The sequence below is a fragment of the Trichosurus vulpecula genome, chromosome 9, assembly GCF_011100635.1.
Source record: "Trichosurus vulpecula isolate mTriVul1 chromosome 9, mTriVul1.pri, whole genome shotgun sequence".
NCBI lineage: Eukaryota > Metazoa > Chordata > Mammalia > Diprotodontia > Phalangeridae > Trichosurus > Trichosurus vulpecula.
In genome coordinates, this window is record NC_050581.1 from 149,729,633 (window position 1) to 149,755,391 (window position 25,759).

The 25,759-nt window shown below is 43.2% G+C and overlaps 1 protein-coding gene across 1 annotated transcript; it reads right to left on the reverse strand.

The window, feature by feature from the left end:
* Window positions 1–637: 637 nt before the first annotated feature.
* Window positions 638–4,580, reverse strand: TRH (thyrotropin releasing hormone). The gene is made up of 2 exons (XM_036737718.1): window positions 4,385–4,580; window positions 638–1,119 (listed from the first exon to the last, which is right to left on the reverse strand). The coding sequence occupies exons 1-2, from the start codon at window positions 4,578–4,580 to the stop codon at window positions 638–640; spliced, it is 678 nt and encodes a 225-aa protein (XP_036593613.1).
* Window positions 4,581–25,759: the final 21,179 nt, after the last annotated feature.

The following is a 25,759-nucleotide window of genomic DNA, read 5'->3' on the forward strand; positions in this document are numbered from 1 at the left end:
GGAGAGACAGATCATGCCCACCTTCTTGGCCATCACTCCTTCCTGAGAATCCTACCCTTGCCAGAAAGGAACTGGCCCAAATCTAATGGAACCCAGAAAACAGAAGGCGGAAACATCTCAGCTACCATCAGACAGCCTGGGATGGGCTGGACTGGGCTGGACTGAGATGGGGAAAGGTTTTGGCTTCATGGACTATGTTCAGAGGCTTTAGCACATCGCCTTTCCGGCTTGGGTCAGGCCCATCTGCCCCCTCTTCACATCCTTTCCTGTAACATAGGGTCCAGTCCACTCACACATAGGGGCAAAGGGTCCCTTACTGCTTTCTATTCAGACCTTTACTCCCTAACCCAAGATATGCCAAGGATGAGCCGAAATAACCCAGGGGACCTTGGAAAGGGGCGTGGGGACACAGGGCTTTCAATAATAGGGGGTAGAATCTACCTCACCACCACCCAGTCTTCATCCCCTTGCCCTTGGGGACCTGGTGCCTAGGGATCAGGGACATTCCAGCCATGTCACTAGCAGGGGATCAAGAAGACTAAGTGAAGGGGAACAAACAACCCAGGTTGTATTATTCACAGCACACTCAGAAACCATCTGCAGAGGCTTGAACCTTCCCTCTTCACCAGGCTGGGCTTTAGTCCTCTTCCCCATCAGCTCCCTCTCCTCCCCAGAGTGACCTCCTCCCTGGGTGCTGCCTCTTCTCAGGCCCCGGGCCCCTGCTGATCTCCCCCAAGAGCTCTAGTAAGAGGCCACAGTGGGAGGACCCCCGGAGGCTGCAGGGGAAGGCAGGGCCTTGGCTGTCCGGGCCCAGGTTCCGTTTGCCCGGGTGCTGCCGTTTGGAAATGTCACCTTCACTGTCCTTGACCCAGGAGGCCCGCCGGCCCGGATGCTGCCTCTTCTGCTTGCTGTCAGCCTCCCAGGCCTCCTCCTCACGCTTGCCTGGGTGCTGGCGTCTGTGGACCTCCACAACGGCCCCTCCATCCCCCACGTCCTCCTCCTCTACCTCATCTTCTTCCTCCCTTTTGCCTGGGTGCTGCCTCTTCTCAAAGGCCTCAGAGAATCTCTTCCCAGGGTGTTGCTTCTTCACGAGCCAGTCTAGCTGGGGGGCCTGCAACTCTGGGAAAGGAAAAAAGCAAATGAATGAAAACCATGTTGACCTCAACACCAGCATTTTGTGCACTTGAGCTTATGAGATAAAATCATAGCAGGGCTCCATTGACGCCCAATACCTCCCCTATTGCCCATCACAGTGCCTAAGGTTCTGCCATTAGAACTTCATTGTTTTGGGTTGTTTTCTTGCCCATGAAATGAATTTGCCCTACAGTGTGAGTAACTGATCACAATTGTCTGTCTCACAATTTTGCTGCATACCAGCTAGTTGCTCTACTGGCACCTTTGAGGTTGGGAAGGGAAGCTCAAGCGGCTTGTATGTGAACCCAGTGAGTGGTTCCCATGATGGCAGCAGAAGGGACAAAATGAAGGCCATGGGATGGGCTGTGACTGGGATGGGGTAGAAACAGGGTGCGCTGCAGCCAGCTCCTACCGGCTCCTGAGAACCAAGTGTCAAACACATTTACACCTTGGAAATCGGCAAATGCTGCAAATCTGCCCTTGCTGATTGTCTGGATTTAAGAAAGGGGTGGAGAAAATATTAATCCTGTGAATTACACTTAAAAGTCTGTCGTAGGTATGGTTTTCTTTCCAGAGGGCTGGCTGTTAAACATTTATCAGGGTACCACGAGATAGAAGGGTCACAGGTGCTGATGTTGTCAGACCTGACTGTCCCCTACAGACTCACATACACCCATCTGCCTATGCACACACTCACCTTCATACACATACACCCAGGCCCCTACACCCATTACACACGGCCGGAAAACCTGTTTTCACTCAGAAGCATGCTCTCTCAAAAGATCATGGATTTGGAGATGGAAGGAAGCTTCAAAGTCATCTCGAATAACCCCTCAGATGAGGAAAGGGTTAAGTAACTTGCCCAAAGCCACACAGGTGAACCTAGACCCCAGGAGTTAAGCCTAGACCTTCTGACTCCAAATCCACCTCTCCTTCTACTGTTCTACAAATGTCTTCTCAATCGAAGCATGTTCATATGACTAGACTATCCTCATATCTAGACACAGACTCATGTAGGAACTCATGTAACACGTGAACACACTCTAACACATACATGGTGACTGACAGCGACACACTCTCATACACACCCCGTGCCCCCTAATTGTACTCACAAAGATTAAGTAGGCTCAATTCACCCAATTATGCCAAGCCCAGGACATTCAGAAATACCAGCCTCAACCCATTGGTCAGAGGGCTTCTTGGACAACAGAGAATTAGGCTGATTCTTTGGGGAAATCATTTCATAAAGCTATCTCCATATTGTCGACCACATGAAAAAGGCTGGATTGATAAACGATCTATCAAGTATTTTTGACCCATACTTAGCAGCCAAATGGTTTCAGCTGCATGACCCAAAAGAAGTGATACAGCTGGAAAAGGTCCCCCCCCAGGACAGAAGCTTCAAAAGGTCTCTAACCAGGTGAATGACTCCGCAAATAGCTCAAGGGAGAGAACATTAACCTGAATAACTGAAGGCACCTTGTTCCTTCCTGGGTTTTTGGCAAAAGGCTTTCAGAGAGGCAGCCAAGTACCCAGCATAGGGAAAAAGAACCAGGAGTAAGAACACAGGGCTGGCTTTTGGGGAAGAATTAACACTACTAGTCTGTCTCTGATTCCACCAGCCTGTGTCAGTCAACCAGCATTTATTATGTGACAGGCACTGTACTAAGTGCTAGGGGGTATAAAGAAAGGCAAACACAGGGTCCTTTTTTGGGAGGAGGTGTCTCATGGGTAGCTGATAACCATCAGTTCTGCCAACCCCATACAGACACAGACACATAGACATGCAGTATATTCACAGGTGCCCACACTAATGCATAAATGCAAATACACCTTCACATGCAAGCATGTATCCTTACCCATATGTGTGTCATGCACAGTCCCCCTTCCCCTTGCTAAAAGGGATATGGAGTCAGGGACCAAAGTCAGCTGAGAAGGTATGGAACAGAGAGGCAGCTAGATGATAGCAGTGGATAGAGTGCTGGGCTTGGCATTTGGAATACCTGAGTTCAAATCTGGCTTCGGACATTAGCTGACCCTAAGATAAGTCACTTAACCTCTCTGTAGCTCAGTTTTCTCATCTGTAAAACAGGGATAATAACAGCACCCTCCTCACAGACGAATTGTGATTATCAAAAAATATTTATAAGGTGTTTTGCAAACCATAAAAGCAGTATATAAATGCTATTATTGTTAATGGGCAAGGGCCATTAGGTTGCAGGGTGCCTGGAGGGAGCACTGGGTTCAGGGCAGGTGTTGGTTTGAAATCCCTCAAGTCAGGCAGCAAGATCTCTATCCCTACTCACTCAGCTTTAGTCTAAAAGGATTAGTGTAGTGACAGCCTGTCTATACCCACAGAATTCAAGCCTCAGAGACTCAGAACCTCAAAACTGACCAAAAAGGCATATCAATATTCCATGAATTCTAACTGAAAGTGGGGTGGAAGGAAGAGATGAATAGCCAAAGACAAGAAATCTTCTGGCCCTTTCAGGTGGGGCTAATCCCTCTGTCCCCAGAAGGGGCCATGCCAAGGGTGCAGCCAGTGTCACCACATATAGAGCCAATACTGGGATATGGGGGAAGAAGAAGAAGAAAGGAAGGAATGCTAGGAGACTTTTGAAATGTGGGCAAGAGAATTAGGGCATTACTTTGACATTATTAACTGGTTATGTGATTTTGCTTTCTCTAATATTCATAGGATCATAGAATAAGAGGATCAAAGGATCATAAAGTCTTAGAGCCAACTCCCTCATTTTACAGATGAAGGAATTGAGGCTCCTGGGAGTTAAGTGACCTGACCAAGGACACGAAGGTGGTAAGATGCAGTGGTGGGATTTGAACAGGGATCAGAGATTCAGCTCTACCTGAAAGAAATTTGGAAGTTGTCTGACCCAGCTCTCTCATTTGACAAATGAGGAAGTTTATGTCTGTAGGGCAAAGGGGTTCAGTGAAATAACCTATAAAGCCCTGCCATCCTATGAGTCTGTGGTTTATTTACAGATATTAGTAATTCAGTGGAAACCCATTAAGCTCTTCCCAGCCCTGAAGTTAGAAAAAAGAGCTTAAGTACCACAACCCAGAGGACAAATGTGGAGGGGGAGGGACAGTAAGGTCAGGAATGAAATCCTTCAGTAGCATACAGTTGACCCAACCCTCACTTTAACAGAATCCCACTGTTCACTCCATGCCCCTCCAAGTTTGAAAAGGCAAAAGCCAAGTTGCAGGAAGGGCAGAAGACCCATCCCCTTACCTGAGTCGTTCTCTCTTTCCTCTTCTAGTTTTTGCAGGTTTGACTGGAGAAGGAGGTGCTCAGCCCTCTGCAAGATCTCTTCCAGGCGACCCCGCTCCTCACTGTCCGCTTCTGCTGCAGCTGGCTGGCCAAGATTTACAGAGATGCTGGACAGAGCCAGAGACAGGAGCAATGGCAGCAGCCACAGGTGTGTCATGGTGGCGCTGGAGCTATCCAGCATTGCATGAGAAAGAAGAGGCAGGGAATTGGGGGAGAATAGGTGTAGAGCATTAGTATTGAGACCAGATACCCACGGATTTCTGAACAGGAGGGAATAAATCCATATCCTATGGGGGAAAGGGGGAAAGACATTCTCTCTCTCTCTCTCTCTCTCTCTCTCTCTCTCTCTCTCTCTCTCTCTCTCTCTCTCTCTCTCTCCCTCTCTCCCTCTCTCTCTCTCTCTCTCTCTCTCTCTCTCTCTCTCTCTCTCTCTCTGTCTGTCTCTCTCTTCTCTCTCCCTACAAATTAAAAAGCTTTATCACTCCCTCCAAGTCATTGTCTCTCTTCACCATGTTCTGCATTCCCTCTCTTTTCCTCTCTTTCATTCTCTTCTTTCTCCAGTGCTTGTCCTTTTCTTTCTTCCTTCTCTCTTCCTCTTTCTTCCTCCTTCAGTCACTCTCCACCTCTCATTTTACTTCCTTCCCAGTCCCCCATATTTTCTCTCTCCCTCTTTCATTTTCTTATCCCTCTCTTTCTTGATTCCATTCTCCTTCACTACCCTCTTCCTCTCTCTCCCTCCACTTGTCAACATTTGTAATATAGATGTGATATATGTCATATATACATATAGGAGAGGAACTGGACCTGTGATTTCATTGACATAGGGAGCTCTAGATGAGAAACCTCCCTCTGTCAATGCAGACCAGCACCTCCTCTGTAACTTAGAGAGTACCCTAGAGTAGCAAGAAGTTAAGTGATCTGCCCTAGTCTGTATGTGACAGGGGCAGAATTTGAATTCAGATCTTCCTTGTTTTGAGGCCAGCTGTGTAACTACTACACCATGCCACCATTCATTTTTATGTATATACCCATATATTCATAATAAAAGCCAGACACAATCAGTTTGACATGTTTTTCAATATTCGCTCACTCTTCTCTATACATTTTATAGATATACATGCATAAGTGTATCAATGAGTATTATAAACATATCTAGTCATCATAGAAACAGAGTTGAAATCTTACAATCGGAACCTTAGAGTCAGAAGACCTGGATTCAAATCTGCTCCACCATTTACTTTGGGGGAGGTCATCTCACATCTCTGGGCTTCTTTGTCATTGGCAAAATGAGGGAGCTGGACCACATGACCTCTTCTAAATCAGTGCCTCAATATTCCTAGGGATCTTAAAAGTCAGAACCTTAGAGTTGGCATTTCAAAGTCTAAGGTTCAAGTGCTAAGATTTTATGACAAACATCTTGTGAGATAACATAGGTGCATTTATCTAGACAGAGGTGAGAAATGAGCCTTACTGAAGCCCATTCGTGATCGTACTCCTAGTCTATGTATTTACATATTCTATACACAGACTGTCAAACTATGCACTATACAGTTCTAGGTTTATGCCCAAGTGAGATAACCTACAGAGAAGGACTTTGCAAAGTATCAAATGCTACACAAATGTAAGATTTCTTGGTTCTTATCACTCTACACTTGCACTCCTGTGCCCAGATATGTAGCTTATTCAAACAAGCATCCCATTTGCTTTGGAGGTAAGATTTTCTAATCTAACCTTTTCAGCTCCAGCCTCCAACTCCCACCACATCCTCCCAGCCTTATTCATTGACATGAAAGCCCTCCCATCTCAGGCGTCGTTGAATTCAGAGAAAAAGCTTGAAGATTACCTGTATGATGCCGACTGGTGGGCTGCCTTCCCTCTAGGAATGGGCCAGAGCTCCTGGACAGGGCTGGGCTTCTGGAGCTGGGGCCGGAGGAAGAGTAGCAGCAAACACGTGCAGTAACCAAGGCAGCTCCCTCCCAGCTGACAGTTCCGATGATGTGCTGCCTGCCCTACTTATACTGAGTTGTCTGCGGGGTCTGATATGCAAATAGCTGGAAGTGAGGTCACTCCCCACCCCCCTCAACCCCCAACTCCTCCACCCACTTGGCCAGGCTTGATGTCATTGAAGTGGGGCTCAGACCAAAGCTCTTGGCAACCCCTACCAGGATCCACTAGTCACCGTGGGTCCTAGCAGATGTTCCTTCCAGGCTCCAAGGGCATTGGACGTATTTTATGGGGCAGACAGCTTAAAGGTTGAGCCATCCCTTTCTGAACAAGGGGATTTGATGGTGGACAGATGGGAAGCTGAATAGGATGAATGAAGGGCTAAGGAGAGGGTGGGGAGATTCCTCAGGATGATAGAAATCCTAACCTGAAAACAGGCAGAGAGGCCTTAGAGAACACCTAATTACAGCATTTTGACTTTAGAAGCCGTCTAACCTAGCTACCTCTTTTTACAGATGAGGAAACTGAAGCCCAAAGATGGAAAGTGACTTACCCAAGTTCACACAGGGAGCGAGGAGCAGAACCAGGATTGAAAACCAGGTCTCCCCGGTGCTATTCCAGAGGTCTTCTACTGTGTCAGTATGTATATCTACTACGTCAGTACTATATCTACTATGTCGGTATCTGATATCTAGGATCTAGGATCCTAGACTATTAGAATTTGGAAGGGATCTTAAATGTCATGTAGTTCAATCCACATATTTTACAGGAGAGAGATGTGAGACTTCAAGAGGAATCTGCGCTGCCCACAACATCACAGCAGCCGAGTGCAATAATTGAAACATTAAAGCTCACAGACCATTCTGGTGCAGGATAAGGAGGGCACTGAGAAGTTCAGCTTCTTGCTGATAGCACCTCCCTATAGTGCTTGTGGGTGTGATTAGAAAACTAGACTAATTGCAGGATTTCCAAAGAGCTCCCCAGGTAGCAATCCTTGCCCTGGCTCCAAATGGATGCTGATGAGAGCTGGGGGACCTTTTTTCTATCTCTAACTTCTAATGGCATGTTTATTTCCTGAAACCTCTCATTATAGTGGGTGCAGCTGGGGCTGACCAGCATCAATCCACAGGAGAAGAAACTGAATTTAAATCAGGGAAGATTAAAAAATGTCGAGAACTGAGAATAACCAGATATCATGCCTAGGAGGGTCATGAGCCCCCCAAAAGAATCCTATAAAAATGCTTCATCAGAAGCTCTTGAACCTATAGGCTCTTGTTTGTTTCACAACAACGCACTCATAAAGTTGATAGGGAAGGAGGCTATTATGCCTATTTTATAGAAGGGCAAACTGAGACCTGTAGGGCCGAAGAGGTCCCTTCCTTCCTACTGGCACCTGAGGCATTCCGATATCACTGCCCTCTTCTCACCTATAAGACCTGCTATAATACAAAAGGAGAGCTTGTTTCCCATCCTGAAGGGTATTTACATTGTAGTAATCTCTAGGAGGCTTCAGGTTGAAATGAGAAGAGTACTAGAGTGTGATTTAAGTCCCAGCTCTTCTGCTCTCTTGTGTGACCCGAGGCAAGTCTCTTCTTCTTAGGTGGGCCTCAGTTTCCTCATATGTAAGAAGAAAGGGTTAGACTAGGTGACCTCTAAGGTGGAAGCTTAGATCTAAAAAGCCAACTCTGCATTTTGAGCCCACAATGTCAGGCTGTGTGACAAACTGTTGAGTAAATAATTTGTGGGACCAAGAAGCCCTCTCAGCATCTCCGAAATCAGGCTATGTAGAAAGTGTCTGCCTATGCTTATGAATTAAGTCATCTTGGGAAACAAGACTTCCTTGTTTCCCCCTGCTTAGCTGAGAAAAAGACACAGCCAGAAGTACACCAAAGAGCTATGGTGAAGTGAATGACACGAACAGGGAATTATGGAGTCAGGGGACTACTGTGGTCTTGGTCTTGTCATCTTCCCTTTTCTGGGCTTCAGTTTCTTCACCTATAAAATGGAGACATGAAACTTTAAAAGAACCAGAGGAAGTTTGCTGAGTGGATGACCTACGGAAAGTTGAAGGGCAAACACAGACAAGAATCACACGTAAGGTATGTGGTGGTAGTAATGATGGTAGAGGTGTAGGTATGGCGAGGGTGGTGCATATTTCCTTCTGCATTGGTGGAGGCATAACCCCATTGGTAAGATCAGTTTAAAGTGAGCAGGCTGGACTAGAAGCTCTCTCAGGTCTAGATCTCAAATTCTATCATTTGGGATATAAACTAAACTCCCTGTTTCCTAAACCACTGCTTTTTTTTTCTTTCAGAACACAGCTGCAGTATAAAAAGCATTGAATTTGGAGAGTCTAAATGTTTGCCCGGACGCTTACTAAACTTGTGTTGATTTGGACAAGAATAATTGTTCGCATTTACCTGGTACTTTAAGATTTATAAGTCATACATGCACATATATACACACGGATATATGAATATATGTGTGTACATATATACATATACACATCTATGCATATACATGGATACACACGCATATAAATACATACACATATACACATATTCGATCCTCAACAATCTTGTGAAGTATGTACTATTATTTTCCCCAATTTACAGATGAGAAAATGGAGGCCCAGAAAAGTTAAATGACTTGCCCAGAGTTACAAAGCTGGCCACAGACAAAACAAGTCATTTAAGCTCTCTGGGCCCGAGTTTCTTGGTCCGCAAAAAGAAGATGTTGTAGTAAATAATAATAATCGCTAACATTTATGCAGAAATTTAAGGTTTGCGAAGCACTTGACATGTGTTATCTAATTTGATCTGGTACGTGCCATTATTGTTCCTATAAGGAGTTAAGAGGCTTGCCCAGGGTCACACAGCTGGTAAGTGTCTAAGGGAGGATTGGTATTCAGCTCTTCCTAATTCCAGGTCCAATTATCTATCCACTTCTGAGTAGGTTGAGAAGGGACTAAGGTCTAAAATCTATGATTTACAATCTACAGCTCTAAACCTATGATTTGGAATGATTTATCTAATGTTGACATAAGACCTCTCTCTTCTAGGAACTTACACTCTATCTGGAAAAATAAGACACACCCACATGTGAAACTGTTAAATACCAGGACAAGACAATTCGTAATTTAGGGATGGTAGGGATAGCCGTGGTCAAGGCTGTAGGGCAAAGCTATTGAACTCCGACTTCTCTGTTTCCTCTTTTGACATACCTAGGCCCTAAATCTCCTCTGCTTGTAGAGACAATAAGTGCTGTAGGGATTCACAGGAAGCCGAGATCAGAGTGGGCACATTGTAATAAACCCAGCTCGAACGGGGACCGGAACACCAGGAACTGATTTACAACTGCAATACAGACTTTTCCAGCACCCCAGGGGCAGGGAAGGCAAGAGAGACATTAAGAAGCTTGATGGGAGGTGCTGTCCAAGGTACCGTGTCCCTGTCACAACAGGTTCTTCTTTGCAGCTCTCACTGTTCTAGTTCTCTGTTATTCACTGATTAAACCTCTACGGTAGGTGAGAATTGCCCACAGCAGAAAGGAAGATTCAAGTCTCACAGTTATGGAGCTGATATTCTAAAAATGAAAAGTCAGACACCATGTAATAGTCCAATGTCATGTATTTGAAGTCACAGGTCCAGGAATAAAATCCTATCTTTGTTCACTGGCTCTGTGATTTTGGGCAAGCTGTTTCTCTCTGAGATTCGGCTCCCTAAGCTTTACGGAGAGAAGCAGACTAGATGATCTTTTAGGACTCTTTTCTATTCTAAATCCTGTGAGTCTAAGGCCATCTCAAATAAAATCATAGAATCTCAGAGCTTGAAGGTTCCGTAGCTCATCAACCCGCCCACTGCCGTAGTCACTTCTGTAGCACCTAGACAAATAGTCATTCAGTTACTAATTGAATGTGTCTGGAGGAAGGTGAAATAGGGAGAGAGGTAGGGTACAGCCCCCACATAGCCCAGGCTATCAGAAAGCTCTTTCTTGTTTTAAACCAAAATCCAGTTTCCTTTAACTGTCACCCATTTTTCTTCCACCCTCTGAAGATCCAGAAAATAAATGTGACCCTTCCTCCAAAGGACAGCTTTTCTGATTACTGAAGACACTGAACATGCCTTCCCTAAGAAACCAGAGAGTGAAGGCGCTGAATGTTAGGCTAAGATGTTTGAGATTTATTTCATGGATAGTAGGAAGCTACTGAAAGTGGAGGACAACATGGTCTCCAAATTCTATATCTTACTCTCACAAATTATAACCTCTCTGAGGCTGTTTCTTTGTTTAATGGAGATAATGTTTGTATTACTACCTTACAGGATTATTGTGAGGAAAGCATTTGGGAAAACCTTAAGGCTCTATCCAAATTTAAACCTTTGTTATTCACTAGGGAGTGACAGGATCAAAGCTGTGTTTTACAAAGGGGTGGCAGGGAGAGGGTTGTCTCTATGTTGGTTTGTGTCCAGGAAGCAAAACAATCCAATGAGTGACATTATTCAAAGACGTTCAGACACCCCTAACATCTACTATTTCTCAAGGACTACGCTTCAGGCTCACTCCAATTGGAGTATGTATTATGCACCCAAACCCATGGCAGTGTGAGGAGGGGGAGACAAGGAGAAAATACCATCTTAGTCTTCAGGAAGTTTACAATCCCCTGGGGAAAGATTTACACACAGGAAGCAAGTAGAAAACATGGCAGTATGCTATGAGCTCCTGGAAGCAGTGCTCTCAGGGTTTTACATTAGAAAAGGAAGATGTCACTAATGAGCAGTACAATTAGGGAAAGCCTCCTGGAGGAAGTGGACCTTGGAAGCCAGATAGGTCTTGAAAATATTCAGAATGGCCAAGCAGAAGAGATTTAGGGCCCAGGTACGTCAGAAGAGGAAACAGAGAAATTGGAGCCCAATAGCCTTGTCCTACAGCCTTGACCAGGGCCAGCCCACCAGCTGAGAAGAACTCATCTCTTCTATGCAAAAGGATGTTCACACAATATGAGAATTGATATTTTTTTAACCCTAACCCTAATTAAGAAATATTGAGTAATAAGTCAGCCCTCTACCTTCTTATGAGGTCAGATTGCCTCACCTCTCAAGTTACCACTCCAATTTACTCTTCTTTAAAATTAGAGGCTTTTACTTGGCCATCTTTAAGGTCCCTTCCAACCCCAAAATTCTATGTTCTGACCTTTTGTGCTCTAAGATTCCTTCCAGCTCTGGCATTCTTTGTCCTAATCAGACACTCAACATTTCTAGGTATAAAATCTCCATGTAGAGAAGCAATGAAATAACCTGAAGCTAATTCTTCTCTAATGAAGCTAACCCCAACTTCTACCCTAAACCTCTCAAAGGAAAAAGCCAGTTTTTAAGAACTCAGATCATTTCCAAAGGGTAATTTCTTTTTCAGAGTGTGGGCCAGGTTGCCATGCTTGTGCTCAGTAAGGCTTTTGAGAATAAAAAATTCCCTCTGTCTTCTCTGGCCAGGAAGGCTTATGTGTCTAGTAACCTGGTCATCTAGGCCAATCCCTTCTTCTAACAGAGGAGCAGTAAGGCAGTGAATGTTAGAGATTAGTTATATGAAGTGTTGACTGAATGATTCCATCACCTTTGGGTAGACCTTTCATGAACTTAAACTTTAGTTCTGGCTGGAGCCCTCTTTAAGAAAACCAAATAAGTAACTATCCAAACTTAACAAGGAAATTAGGAGTGAATTTTCATGTTAATGAAGGATTCATTATTCATTCATTTATGAAGGCAACATCCCACAAAGTATCGTCCATTGAGTGAATTGGGACCTTGTGAAGGTATCCTATCTATCATTTCCCTCAGCCAACTGTGAAAAGAAAAATATTTTTAAAAATCATGGTGATTATGATGGAGAAAGGAGTGGGGATGGCAGAATGGGTCTACACTGAGTGTCCACATTTTGACTCTGTCCTCCTTTGACTAAGAGCATGAATTTGTAAACCAGTAAGGATTAGAAGTTAGTATGTAACCTGGATATTCAGACTATGGCTGGAGAATGGGACAAAACTAAGGAGAGATTAAACTCCTGTACTTATCAACAATGACTTCGAGCTCTAAACAAGAAGCTAGACAGTTGCAAATTAAGATCAAGACTAGAATTTACCAATGGAGTCAAAACTGTACAGTGTAGTGGCCTGCCAGATGGAATTCAATCCCCCTTCATTTCACAAACAGCAGAATCAAAATGCAGAAAGGATCTTAGAGGTCACAGACGGGGCAGCTATGGCCCAGAGAAGGAAGGACACTTGCCCAAAGTCTCCCAGGAGAGAGAAGCAGAATAAGAAATTAAACCCAGGTGTCTAGACTCTGAGCCCAGTGCTCTCTCCATAGCAGCATCCTGCTTCTGTCATTTCTATTTAAGAGTGAAATCTATTCAGAGTCATCTCACTGAATAGACCAGAGACAACAGGGAGTTCAGACCATATCTCCAAGTGCCTTATTTCCTGTTAAATTTGTGTGTGGGGAGAGGTGAGTTTTCCAAAGCTCTAATCATTTAGAAAGGGCTGCTGTCTTGCCTTCTTAGCATTTCTCTTCCTCTGGTTCATTACCTTTTCTAAACCAGCCCCTCATCTCCAAGTCTTTGAAATCCTGTGCAAAAGTTGAGGCAGTGGTTTTCTTGAAAAAAATCTGCAAAACTCTCCAAGGAAACCAGCCCCAAAGGGAGGAAGAAGCAGATTTGGTCATGCTGAAGAATACTGGGGAGAAAGCTCCTCCTGATCCAGTCCAGCTTGGCAACCACTCTATAACATCTTAGAACTGGTAGGGACCCTCAAGACCACCTAGTCTAACTCCTTCATTTAACGGAGGAAGAAATTGGGACCTAGAGAAGTGGTATGATTTATTTAAAGTCACAAAGCCTATTAAAAGCCTTAGAAAATGAGCCAGAAGGAATGGCTGAACAAGCTGTGGTATATGAAGGTAATGGAAAACAATTGGGCTATAAGAAATGGGGATGATACAGACTTCAAGACAGCCTGGAAGAACCTACATGACATAATGCTGAGTGAGCGGAGCAGAGCCAGGAGAACATTATACACAGCCACAGATGTATGGACTCTGTGAGGACTAATCCTGACTTTGCTCTTCTCAGCAACACGAGGTGCAAAGACAACTCCAAAGGACTCATGATGGAGAATACTAGCTACATCCAGAGAAAGAACTATGAAGTATGAATGCAGATTGAGGCACACTTTATGCTTGCCTTTTTTCCCCTTTGTTTTTCTCTCTTTTGTTTTTGTTTTCGGCGGGTTTTTTTTTTGGTTCTATTTCTTCTTTCTAATGATTCATTTCATTGGTCATAATTCTTCTCCACAACTTGACTAGTGTGTAAATTAATTCAATGCAAAGTTATACATAGAAGATATATGGGATTCCGTGCTGTCTTGGGGAGCTAGGTGGGGAGGGAGGGAAGAAAATCTGGAATTCAAAATTATGTAGAACCAAGTGTTGTAAACTAAAAAATTTTAAAAAAATAAAAATTTAAAAAAATTTTAAAATTTAAAAAGAAAATAAGCCAGAACTACAGCAACCCTGGTGTCCTGACTTCCAACTCTGTGTTCTTTCTGCCATACCAACTGGACTCAGTAAAGATTTTGAAAGTTTAGGGAGTATAATATAGATGTGAAGCCAAAAGATGGGTTCAAATCCTAGCTGTCTGTGTTATTTTGGACAAATCCCTTTACTTTTCTTTAAATATTCTTAATTTAAGGTCCTTGATTTCCTGCTCTGTATACACAAGATCACTTCTAAGATCCCTGCAACTCTAAAGCTATGATGCTATGAAGTTTCTGTTATATACCTGAAGTTTTCTTGCATGTATCTTGTTTGCATATAATTATTTATTTGCTGTCTCCTCCATTAGACTTTAAGCCCCTTGAAGGAAGGGGCTAGTTTTGCCTTTCTTTGCCTGGTGCTTAGTGAAGTGCCTGGCACATGGTAGATGTTTAGAAACGTTTATTGACTTGACTCAGGGACCCAAACATTAATAACCATGATAATAACTATAATAATAGCAAGCATTTATGTAGCACTTTATAGGCTACAAAATGTTCTTCATACATTGTTTTATTTGGTCCATTTTACAAACGAGGAAATTGGAGAGGTTAAAAGATTTGCCCAGGGTCACACAGGTAGTCAGTACTATCACCAGAATTCATATGCAGGGTTAATGACCCCAAGTCCAGCACTATTTCCACTATACCACATAGCCCTTTGGGCAGCAAGGTGGTCCAGTGGATAGAATGCCAGGCCTGAAGTCAAGAAGACTCATCTTCCTGAGTCCAAATCTGGCCTCATACACTTACTAGCTGTGTGACCCTGGTCAAGTCACTTCACCATGTTTGCCTCAGTTTCCTCATCTGTAAAATGAGCTGGAGAAGGAAATGGCAAACCACTCCAGTATCTTTACCAAGTAAACCCCAAATGGGATTTACAAAGAGCCAGACACGACTGAAAATCAACTCAACAACAGCATGTAGACCTAACCTTCATGGGATTGATGATCTAATTGGGGAGAGATGGCATACACAAATAATTACAATAGGGAATAGAAAGTGATAAGCACATTTACAAGCTACAAAGGGTCATATAAAGGCTGTGAAGGGAAGGATGACTCACATTTGCATAGTGGTTTAAGGTTTGTGAATTGCCTTCCTCAAACAAGCCTGCCAGAGCTCATGGAGGAAATGACTGACCTCCGAAGAATGGGAGTAATTCCAAAGACCCGTATGTGGGAAAGGAAGACATTTGAGGTTAGGCTGGTCATGAAGAAATGCAGAGTACTGTTGAGAGGATTTCCATAGAAGCAACCAATGTGAATCCTTTAAACAGAGGCCACGAGGTGGTGGTGTGGAAAAAGTACCAGAAGTCAGGAAGACCTGAGTTTACATTCAGCCTCCAACACCTACTATCTATATGACCCTGAGTGAATCACTTACCCTGTCTCAGGCTTTATCTCAGTTCCTTTATCTGTAAAATGAAGATAGTAACAGCATTGTAAAACAAGGGTTGATAACAGGTAATGTGTAAAGACCTTAACGTATTATATATTATTAGTTATTATTATAAGTTATTAGTTATTATTAGTTTTTACTAGTTATTATTATAAACCATTATTCCTATTGTTATAAACTCAGAGTTGTCAGACTCCCTTACCTTCTTCACAATATTCGATCCTAAGGGGCCATTCTTTGCCGGTCAAAAGGGTCTTACTCTCAGAGTGAGAGTCCCTTTGGACGAGCAGCTCTTGTCTAATCTCATAATGCACTGGGAAGAATGGAAGAGCTATCATAACAGTTAGCTAACATTCATATAGCACTTTAAATTTTGGAAAAATACTTTACATTTATTATCTCATTTGATCATCAGAACAACCCTGGGACTTAACCCCATTCTACAGATGGAGAAAGTGAGGCTTAGGGAAGTAAAATGACTTAGCCAGTGTCACACAGCCAGTATATACTGAAGGCAAGCTTTAAACTCGGATATTCCGCACTCTAACACCAATACTCTATTCACAATGCTACCCGGCTTCCCCCATCAGGGAAGTAACCATCCCTTGGAGATTTAAGAAATGATCAGTGGCCATTTACTTGGGAAGCCTCTGAAGTATATCACTTGCTCCTCTCCATCCCTGTTCCTTCCCCTCTTGGAGTTCCCCTGACCCTCCTTCAAGCGCCATAGGGCCCCTGTTTTCTCTCCTTCACCCCAATCAAAACCTGCCCCCAGAAATTACCTGAGAAACTTATACCACAATTTATACCACACCGTGGTATAAATGACCAATAAAAACTTCATTGAATGAGCCCCTTTTAGGGAGATTTGCATTTAACATCTCAAGCCAAAGGAATCAATCACTAACAGTAGAATGTCAGACGTCAGCAAACTGGCAGTGAGAAGAGTGAGCTATTTAAGACGAGTCTTTTCAATGTAAGTGGCTATTTACTCTGTCTACTTCTACTCTTAGGACTGACCCAAACTTCAGCCCTGAATTTCAAGTTCCATCATTCATTGATATGATTCGGTTCCAAGAGCAGTATGCCCATTTGCTGGTCACTGAACAAGGTAAAGGATGTCGGCAGAGAAATGTAGGACCAGAAAAGGAAGCGGGCTGGTCACATGGATGAGTGAGGCATTACAGACAGACAGGCTGTGCACGCCCCTGGTACCCATGAAATATCTAGAGGAGGGTCCTTAGCATATTGGATGTACTCCTCAAAGAGGATGAATGGAAAGAATTGGACAGAAGTTCACAGGATTCAAAAGTATAGATGGGACACAGCTTGTACCCCTGGGGGAAGTATCTATATCAATCAAATATCCATAATATCCAAAGTATCAAAATATTGAGTTATACTGATAATAAAGAGGGAAGAACAAGGTCCTGGCTTGCGCCATGCTTTCAACAACCTGCTCTTTGAGTCTTCTATTTCCATTTGATAGTTTGCACCCATGAGAATAAATATGTTCATTTTTATGAAGGAGGAAATGCCCCACATGAGGTGAGAAGTGAAGTAGGGCCAACAGGATCAACTCTGACAGCTGCTGCTAGATTCAGAGGTGGCTCATCTGTCAGGCCTGCCAAAATGACAAGCCTTCTCTTTCTCCTCAGTTATTACAGGGAGAAAAAATTGTCAAAATTCTACTTGGTAATGTAGGTTTATTTATTCTACTGTCAACAGAGAGACTTCCTCATTCCTTCCCAGTCTAGCTAGATCCCATCTTTAAGGCAGAGTGAATCAGGGTGATCGCTAGGAGGAAAGATGACATATAGATCAGAGTACTGGATCTAGGGGCAGAGCATCTGGGCTCCAATCCCTGTTCTTCCATTTGCCTTCCATGAGACCTTGGGCAATTTGTTTAACTCATCCTCAGTTTCTTCATCTGTAGAATAGGAAAGGTGACTTCAGTTTCCTCGTCTATAAAATGTGGAGGTTGGTTTAGATGTCTATGAGGACCCCAATCTATGCTTCTCAAGTCCCAGGATCCTATGTAAGGGGATGGCAGTGGCTCAGGGAAGCAGCTGGTTGGGAAGGAGCTGGTATTTGAAAAGCTGAAAGGCTCATACACATACTGTGAACAACCATCCCACAATATGCACAGAACCATCACCAAGTGAAGTGTCTAGGGCTGTTTTTTCTTGATAATTAGTAATGATAATAAACAATTCCATAATAATATTCCTCCTAGGGAACATTTGCATTTTCATAGAAGACTCTTCAAGAACACAAGAAATTGATTAATTTCTGATAGAATTTCAGATAGTGTGATAGAAGATTGAGGAGATGCTTTTGGTCAAGGAGTACTGCCTGGCCTTCCCATCCACAGGCAACCATCTACAATATCTCTGTGTAAGGGAGGACCTGTATTTACAGCCTTCCACAGCCTAGCTCCAACCTACCTACTTCTCCAGGCACATTTCTAATCTTCCAGTCCAGCTGACCTACTTCATAGGATCCTAGACTTTGAGGTAGAAGGGAAACTGGAGGACAACAAGTCCAACCTTTCCATTTTACAGGTGAGGAAAGTGAAGCCCAAGGAAGTTGTGACCTGGATCCCACAATCATTAAGTATCTGAGATGGGATTTGAATTCGAGTCTTCTTGACTCAGAGCACTGTACCTCTGTACAGGATTTCCTCCATGCCTTGAATGCACTCACTCCTCTCCTCTGACTCTTGGGATCCCTCACTTCCTTCAAGGTTTAGCACATATTCTTCTCAGGAAGCCTTTCTTTATCTCCTTAGTTCTTGGTGATATTCCCCATCCCCTCAAATTTTCATGTACATTCTCACCTGCTGTATGCCTCAAGTAGAATGTAAGTACCCTGAGGGAAGGAACTGTTTTTCATCTTTGCATCCCCATCCCTCAGCACCATGTTATGATCATTTGGTCAGTCAACAAGCATTTATTGAGAGATTAGTTATTAAGTTCCAGGCACTGTGGCCAGGGCTGGAGATAAAAAGAAAGGCAAAACCATAATGGGTGCTTAATAAATGCTTATTGGATTGAATTACATCCAGATGGTTTTGCTCCAGGGAAAAGTTTTATAGAAAGTGACCAAGACTCCCAGGACCATTGGCACTGCCACCCGCCCGCCCCCCTCCCCCACCAGTGTTGGATTTCAAGGAAGCAGCGAACATTTTGGCTCTTCTCTAGGGTCAGGATGGCTCAAAGGTGAGCATGATTGCACCTTCCTTCACTGGACTGTGGCAGACCAGTTGGTTTATGGAAGCGCCGAGAGTCCAATTCCTGGAAACAAAGAAGTAGTCAAGAGAGGAAGTTCAATTTAGGAATCAATTAGGAAACCAGGGACAATTTACATAATGAATGAGACCGTTGGGGTATGAGACATGACTTTCATTTAGGAGCTGGGGAAGTTGTTAATAGAATTAGCCAGCTCTATACCAGCTGGAGATCCAACCAAATAAAGGCCTGAGTTAGAGACTCTCTTCCCAGAATCCATTTCCCATCTGTGATCAAAGGGGAAGAAACCCAGAAGGTCACGGGATCATAGGCCTAGGGCTGGCAGGGGCCCCAGAGGTGTTCTAGCCCAACCCCCTTCATTTGATAGACAAATAAGATGAGCCCCAGAGAAGTTACATGATTTGCCCAAGGTCCCACAGATGTGGAACTTTAACTCAGGTTCTCTGACTCCAGAGGAAGACTGATAAAGGAGGGACTGGAGACTACAAGGGAATAGCTTTTATTGAGCTGATGGGAGAGCTGAACCTTCCAGGGGAGACCAAAATGCACGAGTATATGATATTTCACATAGACACATACACCAAGGTGTAATGGGTCTAAGGGCACAGTTTCTAACATACAAGAATCAGATTTGCTCTAACAGGCCCTGGACCTTTAAAACCAAGAAGGGTCTTTCCCTGAGACATAGCTGGCAAATGGACCTGGGCTGCCTCCAGATGACCCTTGGTGTAAGACAGTACAAAAATTCCCTCCATCAATATGGATTGGCAACTTGTCAGCAACTTATATGGATTCTTTTTAAAATAGTATTTTATGTTATGGACTCTTTTTTTAAATAGTATTTTATCTTTTCCAATTACATGTAAAGACAATTTTTAACATTTTTTTTAATTTGGAGTTCCAAATTTTTCTCCCTCCCTTTCTCCCTTCCCCTCTTCCTAAAATGGTAAGCAATTTGGTGTAGGTTATTATACGTGCAATCATGTAAAACATATTTCCATATTAGTCATGTTGTAAAAGAAAATACAGACCAAAAGGAAAAACCCACAAAAAATAAAGGGAAAATAGTGTGCTTTGATCTGTATTCAGAATCCATCAGTTCTTTCTCTCAACATGGGTAGCATTTTCCATCATGATTCCTTTGAAATTGTCTTGGATCATTGTATTTCTGAAAAAAGCTAAGTCATTCATAGCTGATCTTCACACAATGCTGCTCTTACAGTTATCCCTTCCACATCTTGGGGAACAGGGGGACAGCACCCCCATGATCTGGAAAATCCATGTAGAATATATTAGCCCTCTCTTCATACCAGAGAAGAAGTCTTAATTTTTTCTTTTTCTTTTATGGGGTGTTTACAGTACCTTATTGTAAAATTTGGGTTGTGTATTTGGTCATAGGCTATATGTAGGCAACTGTTAAGTAAAAATACTTTTTCTGTGTTGTCTGCTGACCTTTGCATTTGTCTGTGGCTTCTGCAAAACTCCCAAGAAATTCCCATTTAATTTCTTATGCCACCCCACGATATATCAAAACTGCGATGGGGAAAGGCACAATACAGAAAAGATAACCATACTATGTACAATGTTCTCTTGCTTCTGCTCATTTCACTTTGCATCAGTTCATACAGGTCTTTCCAGGTTTTTCTGAAATCTGCCTGCTCATTAGTTCTTATAGCATAATAGTATTCTATTACATTCATGTATCACACATTCCCTAACTGATGGGCATTCCTCTCAATTTCCGATTCTTTGTCTATAGTGTGGATTCCTAACCATTTTTTTTTGTCATGGACCCTTTGGAAGTCAGGGGAAGCCATTGGACCCTTTCTCAGAACCATGTTTTAATATTCAGAATACACAGAGTCATTGAGAAAACCAATGATACTGAAGAAGAGTTATCAAAAAAAATTTAAGTTCATAGATCCCACATTAAGAACCCCTGACTTAGAGAGTTGCCTTGGGGGCATGACAAAGATCATAAGCATAGATTTAGAATTGAAAAGAACCTTAGAGACCATCTAGTGGAATGCCCCAATTTACAGATGAGAAAACTGAGGCTCAGAAAGTGACTTTCCTATTGTTATATAGTTAGTATGGGTCAGACTTGAACCCAGGTCTTCCTAACTCAGTTCTCCATCTGCTATACTAAATAGCCTCTCCATCCTCCAGATAACAATGAACTTCAGTACCTGGCAGCTTGTTTCCCTCATGGTCATCCATAGCAATAGCCTCTGACCTTGGCTTTTGATCTGCCAGGCTCACCCTGCCCTACTTGGTCTGGCGATCTTCTGGGTCACTGACACCTTTGGTCCCATTCCATCAAATAGCTTTGGCCTTAGGCTATGAAACCACCTCTTTCTTCACTTTAGTTCTATCTTTGCCCATTCCCCAAGGCTCTGTCCTGGGGCCTCTTCTCTTTCCAAGCGACCTTATTATTAAATTATTTATTTATATTAAATTATGTAATTATTGTTTTATATTAAACTATTATTATCAAATCCATGGATTTATGACCACCTCTCTGCAGATGACTCCCAACTCTGTCTATCTAGCCCAATCTTCTTGCAGAACTTAAGTCCCACAACACCAACCACCTACTGGATATTTCAAACTAGATGTCCTGGAGATATCTAACTATCAAGATATTGAAACCTGACTGCCCAAATCACAGCTCTCTTCATAACTTCTCTCTTTCCAATGGTGACGCTATTCTTCCAGTATCCCAGGTTCATAACTTTGGTGTTTCCCTCAACTCCTCATTCACATATACCATCAGTTGCCAATTCTGGCTGTTTCCATGTCCACAATATCTCTCCCATCTGACTCTCTACTCAAACAGATACCACTGTAATTCAGGCCTTCATTGCTTCTTACCCAGACTATCCCAATGGCCTCCTTAAATCTCTCTTCTATCCACTCTAATCCATCCTCCACAAAACTGCCAAAATGATTTTCCTGAAGCCTAAATTTGATGATTTTTTTGTCGTTTTTTGGAGGGAGGAAGGCAGGGCAATTGGGGTTAAGTGACTTGCCCAAGGTCACACAGCTAGTAAGTGTGTCAAGTGTCTGAGGCCGGATTTGAAGTGAGGTCCTCCTGACTCCAGGGCCGGTGCTCTACTCACTGTGCCACCTAGCTACCCCTTAGATTTGATCATATTAATCCCCTACTCAGCAAACTCCAATGGATCTTTATTGTCTCTAGGAAAATAATAGAAACTCTTCTGTTCAGCCTTTGCAACCTGGATCCAAACTATCTTTCCAGCCTCCTTCTGCATTTCTGTCTTTGGTAGTCCATCACCGGTCTCTTTACCTCTGCACTGTTGTCTCTCATGCCTTCAAAACACAATTAAAACATCCCCTTCTTCATGAAACCTTTCCTGTTCCCTGCAAGTAGTACCTATTTCCTTCCTCCTACATTTTATGTAACTATCTTGTTGCCATTTTCAATGGATTCTGTATCTTCTTATATATGCACACGTATTCTCCAGTAGAATGAAAGCTTTTTGAGAGTAGGGATTTGCTGTTATTGTTGTGGGGGGGGGGGTGGAGAAGATGTGTATTTCTCTTTCTGGCACTTGGCACAAATTTGTGCCTGGCACAAATTAAGCAATAAATCCTTGTTGATTAATTTATTAATTTTGAATGGATGGATGGGGTATCACCCAAACTACAACAGCTCACGCTTCTCACACGGGACATGCAGACAGCTACTCACTCTCTGGGCTGGCTAGCTCACTCCAGCCTGCGGCCACATACTCAAACTCTGCCAGGGTTCTAGAGGTAACATCTCAGCCAAACTGATTAATCTCTTGGCTGTCTTCTCTGATTCTCTGCCTCCGAAGAGTTTTTCTGGTCAACTGGACTTAATCCTCAATTGTAATATCCATCACTTTCAGATTCAAACTTAACTGATGCAGTTCTGAAATATGTACTTCCACCTCCCTGGTTCTTATATTTCTGAGTTCAGACTTTGGGTCCCCTCTGAAAATGACCCCACTTAAGCTTATGGTTAATTAAAAAATTCTCATCTTCTATCTGTAATTAGGTCAACCACAATTGTTCCATATCACAGAAAGTTCTATTGCCCATATCTCTCCAGAATACTACAGCTTGTCACATCAAAAAATTACCAATAATTGTCTTAAAATTCTGGGTCAATGTAACTAGAATTCTTAGAACTCTGAGCAGACTTAATTCAACAACAAATCGCTCCATATGTGAAAGGACAGCACCTTTTGGGGACAATGCCTTATGATTGACTGTCATAATGCTATATTCTGTATTCGAGATATATATATATATATAATATATATATGTGTATATATAAAATACCTATATTCTGGCCCTCTAATTCTACCCCCAGTTTGAGTAGTAGAAAAAGAACAAGATTTGCAGTCAGGAGACCTGGATCCTGTCCCCAGATCTACTACTGACCAGATGTGTGACCTTGGCCAAGTCCCTTCATTCTGGGCCTCAATTTTTCTCATTTATGAGTGAAAGGATTAAGCTATATGATCTCTATATGATCTTCCTGCTCTTACATGCCAATGTGATACAGGGTAACATAGTGGAAAAAGCACTGAGTCTGCAGTCAAATGACCAAGGTTCAAATAACAACTTTGCCATTTACCACCTGTGTTACCTTGGGTAAATCTCAGCTTCTCTGTGCTTCAGTTTTCTCATCTGGAAAATAGGAATTGGACTAGATTGTCTAAGATTTCTTCTGACTCTGTATCTATATTATATCTATCTATATCCATATCTATGTTTCAGTGATATCACAGTTGTTAAGCTTTCGGTTTCCTAAAGTTCTGTCCTTACAACAGCTTTGGGAGGTGGGGAGTATTTTCCTTATTTTAAAGTAAGGAAACAGGCTCAGAGAGTCCCACAGCCAGTTCAGAGCCAGAACTCAGAACCAGCGCTTCTAAAACCTGACTTGTTTCACCCCCATCCAAAGTTGCCTTTCATGATCTGATTCCACTATTATTTCTGCTGACCTGGCCCATTCATCATCCCACCCAAGACAGTGAAGACCTCTAGTATCTTCTGAAAGTCCATTTTCACTTTCACAGCGAGCAGCCAGGTAAGAGGCCTCACAGCAACCTAAGCCTTCCACCCTGAGCTGACCACTCAGTGGTCTCCTGAGTCTGCACCAGGAAGAATCTGAGGCAGAAATTGCCTCTCTTTCCAGAGTCCTGTCTCTAGTCTCTTATGTCTCTTTCTTTTCCCCTGGGTGCTCATGTAGCTTTTGAGCCCTGCTTCTTCTGAACTCCCTGGGTCCAGCTCACTCTTGACTAGCCCCAGACCTCCAGTTTCCAGCCGTTGCTACCACCTAGTTAACATCTCTTCGATTCACAGCTGCCCCGGGGACTCAGCTTGACACCCTCAACTCTCAGAGATGAGTGGGGGAAATGAAATGATAAAAGCTGGGCTGGATGACAATGATTCCCCCGATCAGTTTCCTGATGGCCTTTTTAATACTAAACAGCCTATTATGAGTCAGGCCCTGGAAGGCTTAATTGGGAACTTACAAGTCTGTTTAACTTCCACTGGATTCTCTCCAGGAGAACAGGTCTAAATAAAAGATCCCTGTGGATCGGCTCTGAGTATTTTTTTATTACATAGTTGATGTGCCCGGCTTTGCACTTAATCCCTTCTCCTTGGTGTGCAGAGGGGGAGATGGAAGACTATACTGGGGGCTGCCCCCAAACTGAGAAGCTAGAGAGAAGCAGGAGGCAAAGAACTTACTCTGTGCACTTGTTCCTGAGAGTATCAGCCCTCTGAGTACAGAACAAGGTACTTTCCATGACCAGGGGAAGAAAGGATTAAGGAGAATCAGAGGATCATCAATTAGGACCAAAAGGGACCATGAAAGTCATCAAGACCAATGCCTTCATTGTCCACATGAAGCCAGAGAATGACTTACCCAAAGTCACTCAGGTCAAGTTGACAAGCATTTATTAAGTGCTTACTGTGTGCCAGGGCCTGTGTACAACGAAAGGCAAAACCAATGCCTGCCCTCAAGGAGCTCTCTAGTAGGGGAGGTGACACACAAGCAACTATGTACAAATAAGACAAATACAAGATAACATGAAGGTAATCCCAGAGGGAAAAGCACTAACATTAAGTGGTACCAGGTACCTTCTTGTAGGAGGTGGAATTTTGAACCCAGGACTCTAACCCCAAATCCAGGACTGTTTCCACTGTACTACACTGAGTAAATGAGAATTTTCATTTATAATTGGCTATGCTAGGCATGGTTTAACTAGACATCTGTGTGGCCTACTACCCTACTGGCATAATTGTATCTGATGCACCCACCTCATTTAACAGATGAGGTTCAGAGAGAAGCAGTGACCTGATGTCACATGGCAAGCCACTGACAGGGCCCAGACTAGAATCTCCAACTCCATGGCAGGCTCTTTCTAAGTCTCCCCTATAAGCCTCAGCCAGGTCTGGTAGGTACAAACTATACACATAGACTGGTGATAAGATATAGAATTCAAAGGGGGAGATGAGGCAGGGAAGAGGGTTAGATGTCATTAAAACACACCAGAAGCATTGGGCCATCATAGTAAGTAGCAAAGTCTGGTTCTCTAGGCTCTGGTCCTAAAACTGGCACTGTTCTGAGTATTTTGCCTTTGTTAGATTCCATCTCCATTTAGACTTCAATATAATTCAGTGGAGGGAAGGCATCTAAAGGCATCTTGCCCGGCCTACCCCCTTCTCTCTCTTCTCCTAGGTGGCTGAAATGCTGCCCATCTTGGAGGCTCTAAGCAATGCCAGCCCACAAGCAGAGACTCAGGGTTGGTGAGCCCACACTTGGGTTAGATGAGCCCATAACTTAGCACCATTCCTCTCTGGGAGATTTCCCCAACTCAACTAGTTCACGCTCTCCTTCCTTCTCTTGGGGTTGGATTTTGTGGTTCTATAGAATTATTGTTGCCCAGAAGTCCTATAGCTAGTTCTTTAAAATATGGAGTATTGGAACTGGGAGGTACTTTAGAATCACAGCTTCAAGGAATGTTAGATGAAATGTGGTTCATTCAAGTGAGCTCATTCACAGCGAGGGAATGGCAGTGTTTGGATTCAAACCCAGATTTGCTGACTCCCACTCCAGGACTATTTCCAGTTTCCAAAATAAGGATAAGATTTTCATCA

Coding starts and splice junctions, on each gene's coding strand:
- TRH (XM_036737718.1), bottom strand. CDS start 4,580: ATGACACACCTGTGGCTGCTGCCATTGCTCCTGTCTCTGGCTCTGTCC. Junction 1,120..4,384: donor GGAAAGAGAGAACGACTCAG/GTAAGGGGATGG, acceptor TTCCTTTCCCAG/AGTTGCAGGCCCCCCAGCTA.